A 12,141-nucleotide genomic window follows, 5' to 3' on the forward strand; every position below is an offset into this window, starting at 1 on the left:
GTATAGTAAGGCCTTTTCACTTCTCAAATAGAAAAATGATTCACAAATGTCTGTTTGAAAGTTGTAAATATTAGGAAGATATTCACAGATGCTCTTCATATATTTATAAATTAATTGAATGTATTCAGATTTTTTTTTTATTTGTGGAATTTTTTTGAGTATTTGCAAATCTGTTTTACATATGCACGATAATTATTTTATTTATGCACGGATTGTCAATTTGTTCACACAAATAATACTGAAACAAATCTACTTCCATAATTTTCCTGCTCTCCAAGAAACTGTTCACAAAGTAAGTTGTAAGAAGCAGGCTCTATTTTGAGCTGTCACAGGCATTAAGGTGATGAAGTGAAATCAAACACTTTTTCCAACAAAGGGGTTATTTTAGTGCAGGTTGGCTGGTGTAGCATTACAGCTGTGGCACAAGGGGTTGATGCAAAGGAGGCCACAGGGACAGGAAGCAGGCAGCGACCCAGCTGTTGGCCCAAGCCAAGTGAAAATCCCTGACCTATAGGCAGGAATTACTGGCATGCAGAGTGCTGTGGTCCTGGCAGAGGACACACTACTGCTGCACATGCAAAACACAAATTTTACAAACACAGCAAGGTAAGCAAAGGTGTTTTGAAGCTTAAAGATTAACTATATTACTTACTCTTTGATTTGTTTGATTAACAAGAAAGGTAGGGCCTAATAAATAGAAACATGTTTATTCTACCTCTGGGCTCCTCTCTGATGCAGAATATAAGACATCACATTTGACTGCAACATGATTGAACACACACTAAGACATCTCAATTGTTTATTAAGTAAAAATCAAATAGCATCTTATATACAGTCATAGAAAAAGAAACAAATGTTTATCATATTACAATAGCATATTTTCAGGATTAACATTGGAACAGGAAATTGGCCTATTGCACTTCCGTGCATCTGTGCAGTTTTTACTGTATGCATTTCTGAAAACTCAAAAGAATTTTTTGAATAAAGTTAAAAATACTATGCGGCATGTCTCAGTAAAAAAGCCCTATGAGAATGTTCCTGCTTTGTTCGAATGGCTCAGTGAATCTACGGCCACACTTTAACCTGGCCAGGTGGTGTCTTACCACGGATTTTTTTTTTTTATTGTTGAATTGACATCATGTAGTATTAAAGTACAGCTGGTAACAACACTCAAGTACATATAGAACAGTGCATGGACGAGATGGTTAAAAAAAAAAGCTGAAATCTGTAGAGCAGACTTGCTGAAGGTTACTGTTACATTATCAGTCCACAGATTAAGGAGAAGCGATGTCTTCACAATCTATTCCCTTTACAATTATTAATCTAATTCAAGGCCTTGGCCTAGATTCAGTTTCCATTGGCACCTATGTTACTTAATACATAAAACCATGCAATCAATAAACATGCTCTATGGATAGAAATGTCCATACATTCATACAAAAGCCAGACTGAAAATGATCCCCATGACATTAATGTGAACTTTATAATTTAAGACATAATAAATAGTCATTGTGAAAATGCATAGGTTTGTGCAGAGGTTGTCCACATAAATATTCAGCAGTTTTGAGTACTTTAACAGATACACTGTATTATTTCATTCTTGTGTGTTGTGGTACTGTAGGCAGCGGAGGCTAAAGCCATTCACATGACACTTCCTTTTTGGTCCCATGGAAAGTCTCTAACGTGTCAGCGATGTAAAACAAATTCATACACTGTTAAACTACAGGATTTGGACTAAAATTTCGGGAAAAGAAACAAAATCAATATTGATCATAATTTCTACTAAGCATCAACAGTCAGTGCAAAAAAAACAGCTTGCCTAATACACTAAGAGTTAGCCCAGTATGTTTTTCCAACACATACTTAAGGCATATAATGAGCATTGTGACAATCTAACACTGCCCTTGTCAAAGTAGTGCTTTGTGTTGGTTGCAAGAATCACCTTGTTTCGTGACTCTGAGGAAATGGCAATCTTGATTAAAGATTTCTTTGCATTCTGATCAGTTTAAGGAGAATCACAAATGATCATCCAGGGAAGTAGAGCCAAATACCTTGTGGTTATGTACCTTCAAACACGTACAGTACATAAAAAGCCACAATACAGCGACACAAGGTGCATCAGAAACAAATGTCACCATGAATAATTATGGTTTGTATTCTGCATACAGGGCTTAATACCCCTACACTGTCAATGGCCTTTCGAACAAGACCTGGAATCTACATTTCATCACACCATAATGTCTTCATTGTTAATGCGTCCTTTGCTCCTTCTGGGCTCCTACAGACAGTAACACCTTCTTCAAACCTGGACCATCTAACGGTCGAAGAGTTTAAGAACCACTGGAAACACCTCACACTGGCACGGGACATGCCCACATTATTTTGTACACAAGATAAACTTGGCATCTGGCACCTTCCTTCAGCAGTTAGACACTACTCTGCCCCTGCATGTCAGGTTCTGTCCTTCCTTATACTCTAATCCTTTCTTTGTTCCATGTTTCACACCACCTCATCAGACTCCAGGTTGTATTCTTCATACAGAGCATCAAGGATGGCCAGCTGTTTCTCCATGGCAGGCAGGTACATGCCCAGATCCCTGTGCATGCCGCTGCTGAAGCCGCTCTTCAGCTCGTCGCCCTCTCTTGACACTAAGGCAGCGGTGAAACTTTGATAAGATGGGGCAGCTCTCAGGGCCAACTGGGGGGAAAAAAAGCAAAAAACTGACACTATAGTCACACTCCAAGCAGGGATGAACATCAGAGGAGATTAAAGATTAACAGTGAAAGCAACAGTGGTGTGAGGAAAAAAACGTACAGCGAACACTCCTCGCACAACCCATCCATGGTACTGTCGAAGGGTCTTTCCATAGGCATTATCTGGGTGAAAGAAGACCAAGACAATGAGGAAACTTGACAGTGAACTTGCATTAAATGTGTCTGTGCATGTTCGACTTGGCTCACTTAGTGCTCCGTGGATGTCTTGTTGTCCTGCGTTGACCTCTGACAGAAACTCTTTGAGGAACTTCAGGCCTCGTCTGAGCCATAGCAGAGCCTCGGTGGCTGAGTTGCGCACCTGGGCAACATCTGTGTGGATTTCATGCAGCACGATGGACTGTAGTGTGGGGAAGCTGTCGGGGTCTGACATCAACTTCTGGTGAATTTTCTAGAGGGGTTACGAGACAAGAGTGATGTAGTGACACAAATCTGATTCTGCTATCACTCTTTTTCTGATTTGAACTACTGATGAAAAAAAAAAATACATTTAAGAAACATTACAATATGTTATTTATGCGATACATATAAACAGAGCAAGAGTAATGGGATTAATAAACAATGAGTCTGATTTGAAAGATAAACCAGAGGGAGCCATACAGTTGTCTCCATGTTGACATATTGTATTGTACATCATAAATGAATGAATTAAGTTTGTCAGTTTGTCAGAATATGTTCTGCACATCATTTAGAGCAACTTTTACAGAATGACCTCATAATTTTTCATTTTTAGCTGTTAATCAGTAAATCTGTTACTTATCAAAAACATGTGCACTTACCTTGATATTTCCAACAAAATCCATTTTAACTGGTGCAAAGACTGTGGACCCCAGTTTGTCTGAGAAGAGAGAATCTATGATCATTTCTTTGTTGCTTCTGAAGTTAAGATCCTCAATTTTGTGTCCTATTTTGAAAGGGTGTATATTGTTGTGACTGTTGACAGTCAAAGATGAGGTTATCTCAGGTTATTTAAGTAATAATAAAAGAGGCAGCAAGACCCTATTCAATGAGTTAAAGAGAGAACTGTTTCTTTTACAGCAGATTTAAAGTAACCACAGTGTGAAAATAATGAAGGCTTTAGACACACTAGAAAACCTAAAGTCCTTTTAGGTTTAGGTTTTAGGAAGTCCTTCGCACATCTGAGGATAAAGATAAAATATTTCACAAATTGTTTTGCTTTGCAGCCATTTAAGCAATGTTAATGTAAAGTACAGGATATTAATTGTTGTGTAATGTTATGATTAATTCAAACTTTATGACAGAACAATTACATCTCACCTCACTCTCTGTATATTCAGGACCTGTGCTGATGTTGATCTATATGAAGCATAAGGCTAATATCACCAGAGATCTTACATGTGTGAAAAGTGAACACTGTTGTACAAGTTTATCTGTAAATCGCTCGCACTACCAGATAATTCCTGATGACCAAGAATCCTACTCCAACCTCTCTTCCTGAACACTGGACCAAGAATGGAATATTCTAAAAAGTAACAAAAGTGATGATGGACACACGGGGGACCTGCCTGTGTGTCCATCGTCACTTTTTTTGTCAACCGCTGACAATCCTGTCCAAAACTGACAAACAATGAAAATGTGATATTGATACCATTACACTGTGTGTGTGTGTGTGTGTGTGTGTGTGTGTGTGTGACCGCCTTTATGTACATGTTTTACACAGACAAAGACACACACACACACACACGAACTTGTGTGAGCTAATCATATAATAGTGAGTGTTAATAACAAAGAAATAAAACTACTGTAAGACATAATGAGAAAATAATGAGAGAATGACAGAAAAGGATGACGATGAATCCAAGAGACAAGGCTGGCACCTCATTAATTACAGACAATGTGAATGACAGAGCATGCACAAAGGACAGGAAAAATAGAAGACCGAAGATTTAGTTTTTCTTATTAAGATCATAAAGGGTGAAATAAGCACAGATGTAAAATGGGCATCATGAGAAAGAGGAAGCATTGCAGACTGAGATGAGGAGAGACTGAAAGTGACCGGCCTACCTAATACAGGCACTATTGCATAGCATGAGTCCAAAAACTCTTGTGTAGGGATACCATTGTCGTCGTCCAGTCTTATATCACTAAATCTAAAAAAAAAGTAGAACAGATTCAAACAGGAGAATATATTAGAGGTATGTATACCATTTCAATTTTTATTTGACCAAATCAAACAGAAAAAGAAAAGGATACAAACGTCAAAACCAAGCCAGAGAAATGATTCACACAGTGTCATGCAGTCTTATGCCTGACAATACCTGAGACTATTCTGCTACCTTGTCTACAACTTCACAGAGTTGTTTTTTTTGTTAATGTCTAAAACTGTCCCATTCATTTTAAAAGACCAACTCCAAAATGCATATACTGTAGTTAGTAGTGGAATACTGGATGAATGAGACAATGATTTCCTTCATTATAATAATAATAATAATAATAATAATAATAATAATAATGATGTTTAGCTCAAAACTTAATTTAACAGAAATGATAATTCACACTAGTCAGTTGTTCAGTAACACTCTTCCAGGTCTTAAAAAAAGAAAGTAAAATATGTTGAAACACATAGTGAAATGTTAACAAAAAAACCTTTACAAACCCAAACATCAGAAGAGGGCCTCGCTGTGTCATGTGATCAAGAGAGAACACACTAATATAAAACACTTATCATGACATCTTAAAAATCTTAAATTAAAATTTTCCAAACCTGCTGTTATTAATTTATTCTGTGTAACACTGTAATACAATTAATATATTTCCACAAACTGTGCAGTTTAGTCAAACGTTGCAGCACAAGTGCAGTTGCCCCAGAGACAAAAACACTACATATAGCTTAAACTGGTTCATCTTAATACTGTAATGGTGAGATATCACAGATGATCATACAGTAACTTCATACAGTAACTGGTGTGTCCTAAAGGATGTGACCCTCCTGAGTAGCATTTTCATACCTGTGACTCATTGTGCTGAAGAAAGTTTCCACCTGCTCTGTATCTTCGGTCTCTGTTGAATCTCTGGACGTCTCGCCTTCATGTTGACCCTCGTCTTGGTCTGTGACAGTCTCCTGTTGGTGCTGCGGCTGGACAGCGTTCACTTCCTTGTTGTTGTTGTCGTGCTCTTGACTTTGGTCCACTTTGTGCTCCTGCTCTTGTTTTGTCTCCTTTTCATCGTCTTCATTTTCCTCAGCCCCTTCTGGTGGTTGGTCGTAGTGTTCAGTGTCAGAGGAATTCTGGGTAGTGTGTGGAGTAGGATCAACTTGCTCCTCGTGGACTGAGCCGTTACCATCGCTTGCTTCAATGTCTGTGCGACACAGCAGACAAACAAACACAAATAAAATATATGTGACCAGACAAAAGGGTTGAAAACTAGCACACATACAGAATATGGTTTCAGTCAAGACATCTATCACAGGAAGTCTAGAGCCAAGATTTCATCAGACTGGGTGCAGCAAATTGTGGAAGCAGCACTTGGTAACTTACAAAAACCATCACATCCACTTATTCTCTTCATCCAATGGCAGGGTATACTGACACAAACCTCACACTCATCCTTCCGTTTTGGTAAAATTATCTGATATCCTTCAAGAGCAGCTCCACTCCAGGTGTTGCTGCAATGACTTTTGCAACAGTATTAAGTGAGTATTAATTGGTTGACCAATTCAACTAATTCCTATATAATGTTTCATTACATTAAAATGCTTATATTTAATAAAAGGAAATCACTACAAGACACCTCCCCAATACACTACAAATAGCTATTTTTCTTAAAATGTGTTTTCTTTTTGTTTTTAAAAAAAATAAAAATAAAATAAAATAGTATACATATTATAATACAGTATATGTATTACAGACAACCCAGAAAATACTGCGCTTATTTTCCCATCACCAGCAGGAGCTTCCTATCTATAAAGGCTTTGTTACTGCTAAGGGAAATACAATAATGTAACTGGGCATCCATCACTGTCTGCTCACTAAAAGGCAATAATCTGTCCACATCAGTTCCGATAATGTACACACAACAACCACTCACTTTTGGGGATGTGTGGTCTTTATGACATGTAGTAATGGTTTTCAGCTCAAGGAACTCTGCAGCATGTAAAGTGAGTGGCTGGAACACCTTGATTTACCTGATGGGGAAGGATGATGCTCTGGTCTATCTGATTCTTCTGGTCCCTCTGCTCCAGAGTCAAGGCTCTGGTTGTCATGTGCAATTTCTCCTGTGGTTTCAGCCAAATCTCTCCATCTGGAATGAATTTGAGTGCACTGTGTTAATGTTGTCTTTGTATTTTAGGAATATCTATTAATTAGCAAGTTCCTAGTGTCACAGAAATGCAACATAAATGAATCGCACACTAATATCACAATATCATCCTGTCAACAGAACACATTTGAGAGTGGATTTGCTAAGGCACACATTTCATCATGTATGTGACAGTTAACGATAGATGGTAAAGCAGTGAAGACAACATAAATACATAATAACAGAAAAAAGCAACCTACTTTTCTCCAAGGTTCTGATTTAAATGATTGACTGGTTTAACCTGCTGGGGAGAAGAAAAAAAAGACTTTAGGGGATTATACATACATTTATATTTGAGAATAATTCAAGACTGGTTATACTGGGTTGCTCGTATCACAGGTTTGGTGAGAAAAACTTACCTTCTGGGGTTTGATGGCTGCTACTGGAGGAGATCCTGGTGGACTCTGTGTTGCCATATCCGAACTAAAGGTACGATTTGCTATCTGCATGCATTCCTCTAGGGTCTTAAGGAACGTGGTGCATGTCGACTTCACCATGTTTCCAGTGTCTATACCTGTCTGAAAAGAACACACAAATATAAACATTAGCTAACACTGCTGTAAATGTCCTGACAGGTAAGTATGTTGTTTGGTAACAATATGCTAACAAAATCTACTAAGATCTATAAAGCCAAGAATTTTACAAAAATATATTTGTACGGTAACATTTGCTGCCTATCTGGTATATTAGTAAGCATAAGCAGACAGCAATTTGATGTCTTTCTAGTTACAAATGGGCTGCCCTATACTGAAGTTTCACACCAACAGCAACTTCTCTTATTTCATCGGCTCATCCAAAACTTAACCTTACCTCCGCTGAGTCTCCCAGCTCATCATTCTCCTTGATCTTGTTTACTTGTTGGAGAAGAAGGTCACAGTACAATCTGAGTTCTGACATCTTAGTTTTCAGTGCCTCTGTGTTCTCCTGGAGCTCTGTAATAATAACAGCACGTGAGCCAACATTTCAGAAAGAAATTACAGTACTTTACAGCAGTTAGCCAGTGTAAACAGTGTTAGGTCAGATTTTAATGTTATGGCATCCAAATACCTTTTTCTCTCTTCGTTCGGTTGTCTGTGAGGCAAGCTTTGGCTGTTCCCAATGCCACCAGCCATTTCTGCCTTTCTGCTGCATTGATGGCTTTGAGGTAAAAGTACTGCTCTCCTGGTATGGTCAGGTCAACTCGTGTAGAGTCGGAGGAATGAACTAAAATATAGCAGCAAACAAAATGATAGGCTTGTCAGCAATGCATTCAAAAGGCAGTAGAAGAAGTTACTTAAACTCACATGCACAATGAGCACACAGTACACTGTGCAAAATGAGCAATACCAACCTTGTATTTCACAAACTGAAATTTTAATGCTGCCCTTGCAACCTTTCCAGGCATCCTCTTGAGAGTCATAGTAAGACAAAGTTCCTCCATCAAGCACAAACCAACGAGGCTGCCAACCTGAAAAATGCATTTAAAATGTTTAGATCGTTGCTGTAACGTTGATGTTTAATGACTATGTGTGATTACGTTTTCAATATTGGATCTTACTTGGCAAAAGCAGCATCATCTAGCTTCATAAACTTGTAAAGAGTTAACCCATACTCTGGGCTAACAACAACTAATCAGTGGTTAAGTCAGATTATAATGACAGATGGTAGAACTACCCAAATTAGCTAGCGCGACCGGTTAGCACTCCATAAATACGGTTAACTTCTTGTTCGTTAGACAGCTAGCTATCATTAGTAAGGTAAAGACAGAGATAAACTAGTTGAAGTGTTGCATAAGCTCCGACAGTTGAAACCTGGCGGTAGCTAACGCGAGCTTCCACTAACTCAATACAAGTACGCTATGACGTTGTCATGCTAGCTAGCTGCCTTAAAACGAGCTATAACCGAAAACATACAAAGACCGTGTTACTAACTTACCACTTATGTAATTGGTCCACTTATACAGCATTCCTTCCATTGTTTAATTGTGTATTTTCGCCGTTCATTACTTGTTTATCATAACAATATATGATGCACAGCTGATTGCACCGACTCCATCGGGGCCCAGTGTGGTTTGCGGAGTAACGTCCTCAGCTTTACATTTCAGCTGCGTAGATAAAACTGCGTAAACTTTTTCATGAATGGGGTTATAAGCGATCACGAGAGGAGCAAACAACGTCAGCCTACCTACGTCAGAGGGATTTAAGTACTGTGGGTGTGGATTGTGGTGACTGACACATACAGGAACCAATTAAATGGGATGATACAAATATGGGGCGGGGCTTGAGAATGAATTCATTCAATTGTAGAAGGAGGAGGGCCACTAGCTAAGCAGTGGATGCATTTGTTGCTGAAGTTAGCTGCCACGTATTTGGCATTCCTACCATGTATTTATTTTAGGTACGGTATTTTATGTAAAGGGTTCAATTAGCTTTTTGTCAAGTCTGTCAGTAAGTCAAAATGATTATTTTTTCTGTTTTATTGATACTCCCCTCTTTGTTTGTCTTTGTCAATGGGGGAAAACTGCCCGAGCCAGAAGTGAAAATTGAAGTTATACATAAACCCTTCATGTGTTACCGCAAGTCAAAATATGGAGACATGCTTCTCGTTCATTACGACGGATTCTTGGAGAGTAATGGCACCATGTTTCATTCCAGGTAACATCTATCTATAAATAATAATAATGCTGCATGTATTGCCGTGCAATTTTGCCACACTCCAGTCCTCATGCAGGAGAAGTCACACTGCTTGTTATAGGGGTAAAAGTCATTAAAGCTATATCTAATTGACCACACTATGCTGCAGCCCAGTATTCGTCAGTATCTGTGCCATTGTCCATTGAGACCTCAGCATTAACCAGTGACCTCTCCCTACAGTTGAGTGGCAACCACTATTGTGCATCTTTGTGATATCAGTTCTGTGTACATTGGACTTTCCTTTCTCAAAGAAAACTGATGAATATTTGTGACTATTGGCAGCCGCAAACAGGGGGATAAAAATCCTGTTTGGTTCACCCTTGGGATCCGAGAGGCGCTTAAGGGTTGGGATAAGGGTCTGCAGAATATGTGCACAGGAGAGCGCAGGAAGCTGACCGTCCCTCCATCTCTGGCATATGGCAAGGAAGGAAAAGGTACAGCAACACAGACTACTTTTATTCTAAAAGCAGTGGTAGGAGGTATACTGTGTCACATTTCCTCTTCCTACTGTGTTCCACTATAACCTATCTGTGCTTTTTTTTTTACATGACTGTTTTTTGTTTGTTTACAGGCAAGATTCCTCCAAGCAGTACTCTCATTTTTGATATTGAGCTCATGGAGATTCGAAATGGTCCAAGGTCACATGAGTCTTTCCAGGAGATGGATCTCAATGATGATTGGAAGCTTTCCAGACAAGAGGTGTGAAATTCCTTTAAACTGCTTCTCTTTGTGTATTAAGATTACAGGTATGTTTTATTACTCTTAGTGAATGTATTGGTGAATTGTTATTCTGTATGCACTTCAGGTGAAAGAGTACCTGAAGAAGGAATTTGAGAAACATGGATACTCACCTAATGACACACACCACGAAGTGATGGTAGATGACATTTTCAAAAATGAGGATGAAGATAAAGATGGTTTTATATCTGCGAGGGAATTCACCTACCAACATGATGAGCTGTAAACGACTGATTTAACTACTTTTTTTTTTAACTACCAGAGTGCCTTTTTTTATGAATTTCCTCCAAAACCATCATGAATTGAGAAATTATGAGTTAGTTACTGGACTGTTTTACATGGACCTCTTTCAAACACTTGTTTTTATACACTTTGAACAATATTGTTATATTATTTGTAGTTTTGGTTGAATTTGAATACATCAGCTCCATTTTTTGTCATTTTATGTAAAATTATATCCATTATATATTTGTTTCCATTGTACATGCACTGATAATGTCACCACAGATATTCAGGCTACAGTTTTGGATTTTCATAATATTGATTTCCTTTTTTTTTTTTTTTTTAAATAAACAGAACTTGTTAGTTATCTGAACAATTCATGTGCTGGAAAATGAGCATGTTTTTTTTCTGTGTGTGTTTGCATTAGTCACTAGAGGGCACTGTTGTCATTTACTTTTGTATGTAAGTTGTTAATCCCTAAAAAACAGCCACACTATGCACTATACTGCCAGTGGCACTTTGCTTTAAGTTTATAGGTGCCATACTGTTTATGGCAGACCAAATTATCAAAATGAGAGTCCAGGCAAATATACTTTTGCTTTTTATGCAGATTAAATCAAGAGGAAGTTGCAAGTAGTACAGTACACTTGTATAATAAAGGTCTGGTGAGTTGCAATGATGGATATATCAAAATATGATGAAATTATGAATAAGAAGCCATAATCAAATCATATTTAATTTCTTTCCCAATATTTTATAGTTAATTTAAAAATATAGTGAGTCCTCAGTGTCCATCATATTCCTTTAGTGATATTCAATATATACATTTTGCCATGAAGAATATCAGCAATGCCACCTAAAACAGTATCCAGATTCAAAACTGTCTTCTTGAAGCCTGAGCAGGAAACAACGTTTTTTAGTTGATATTTAAGTTGTTTGGGAACAATCTATAAAAGAGGACAGTGAAAACCCTCATTTAACGTCATTGAGTGACCCTTGGCATACTCATAGTTCTGTCAAATCATAGTCATTGTATGTCAAACATCATGTGAGTCCACCCAACTGTAGAAGGGATCACTTTACTAAACTCATTCTCAGGATTGTAATGGCTGCTTAAAAAGTGTTAGGATTACAACAATAGACATAAAACAACTGCAAAATATCTATAATTTAGGCAATCACAGGTTATATATGTCACAAACTCTACAAGCTATAGAAGAGATAGAGCACTGCTCAGGTACTGCTCAGTGGTCTATCCGCTACTCAGCAGCAGGAAGCTCGGTCTCTCAAAGAGCACGGAGACATGCTTTAGCTGTCATGCTGTTCACAGTCTTATCTTTTCTTTAAACCAAATTGCAGCTTTGTAATATTTTGGTTGAGGGAATCTTGACAGCAAATGTAAACCTCCCACGTTAAACTGA

The 12,141-nt window shown here is 38.1% G+C and overlaps 2 protein-coding genes across 4 annotated transcripts; one reads left to right on the plus strand and one right to left on the minus strand.

The window, feature by feature from the left end:
- Positions 1–786: 786 nt before the first annotated feature.
- Positions 787–9,166, minus strand: plekha8 (pleckstrin homology domain containing A8). 2 transcript variants are annotated; one of them, XM_023403135.2, is made up of 13 exons: positions 9,003–9,166; positions 8,419–8,535; positions 8,136–8,291; positions 7,899–8,020; positions 7,448–7,606; positions 7,289–7,329; positions 6,916–7,031; positions 5,741–6,089; positions 4,797–4,882; positions 3,551–3,609; positions 2,961–3,162; positions 2,815–2,876; positions 787–2,697 (listed from the first exon to the last, which is right to left on the minus strand). In XM_023403135.2, the coding sequence occupies exons 1-13, from the start codon at positions 9,040–9,042 to the stop codon at positions 2,500–2,502; spliced, it is 1,707 nt and encodes a 568-aa protein (XP_023258903.1). In that variant the 5' UTR covers positions 9,043–9,166; the 3' UTR covers positions 787–2,499. The 2 variants fall into 2 exon arrangements, with proteins under 2 accessions (XP_023258903.1, XP_023258901.1); XM_023403133.2 differs by having other exon boundaries at positions 7,289–7,332.
- Positions 9,167–9,387: 221 nt separating this feature from the next.
- On the plus strand, positions 9,388–11,112 carry fkbp14 (FKBP prolyl isomerase 14). 2 transcript variants are annotated; one of them, XM_023403137.2, is made up of 5 exons: positions 9,398–9,464; positions 9,601–9,721; positions 10,043–10,194; positions 10,332–10,459; positions 10,566–11,112. In XM_023403137.2, the coding sequence occupies exons 2-5, from the start codon at positions 9,633–9,635 to the stop codon at positions 10,722–10,724; spliced, it is 528 nt and encodes a 175-aa protein (XP_023258905.1). In that variant the 5' UTR covers positions 9,398–9,464; positions 9,601–9,632; the 3' UTR covers positions 10,725–11,112. The 2 variants fall into 2 exon arrangements, with proteins under 2 accessions (XP_023258904.1, XP_023258905.1); XM_023403136.2 differs by having other exon boundaries at positions 9,388–9,721.
- The last annotated feature ends 1,029 nt before the right edge of the window (positions 11,113–12,141 follow it).

The sequence above is a fragment of the Seriola lalandi genome, unplaced genomic scaffold (assembly GCF_002814215.2).
Source record: "Seriola lalandi dorsalis isolate HSWRI2012SDOR001 ecotype SW California unplaced genomic scaffold, Sedor1 jcf7180002054062, whole genome shotgun sequence".
Lineage (NCBI taxonomy): Eukaryota > Metazoa > Chordata > Actinopteri > Carangiformes > Carangidae > Seriola > Seriola lalandi.

What these genes read in the sequence shown, in the direction of transcription:
- plekha8 (XM_023403133.2), bottom strand. Translation starts at nt 9,042, where the DNA reads ATGGAAGGAATGCTGTATAAGTGGACCAATTACATAAGTG. An exon ending in CCGAACGAAGAGAGAAAAAG is followed by an intron (nt 8,021 to 8,135) that starts GTATTTGGATGC and finishes TTATTATTACAG; the next exon opens with AGCTCCAGGAGAACACAGAG. An exon ending in ATTTTGTTGGAAATATCAAG is followed by an intron (nt 3,163 to 3,550) that starts GTAAGTGCACAT and finishes TAACCCCTCTAG; the next exon opens with AAAATTCACCAGAAGTTGAT.
- fkbp14 (XM_023403136.2), top strand. Translation starts at nt 9,525, where the DNA reads ATGATTATTTTTTCTGTTTTATTGATACTCCCCTCTTTGTTTGTCTTT. An exon ending in ATATGGCAAGGAAGGAAAAG is followed by an intron (nt 10,195 to 10,331) that starts GTACAGCAACAC and finishes GTTTGTTTACAG; the next exon opens with GCAAGATTCCTCCAAGCAGT. An exon ending in GGAAGCTTTCCAGACAAGAG is followed by an intron (nt 10,460 to 10,565) that starts GTGTGAAATTCC and finishes TATGCACTTCAG; the next exon opens with GTGAAAGAGTACCTGAAGAA.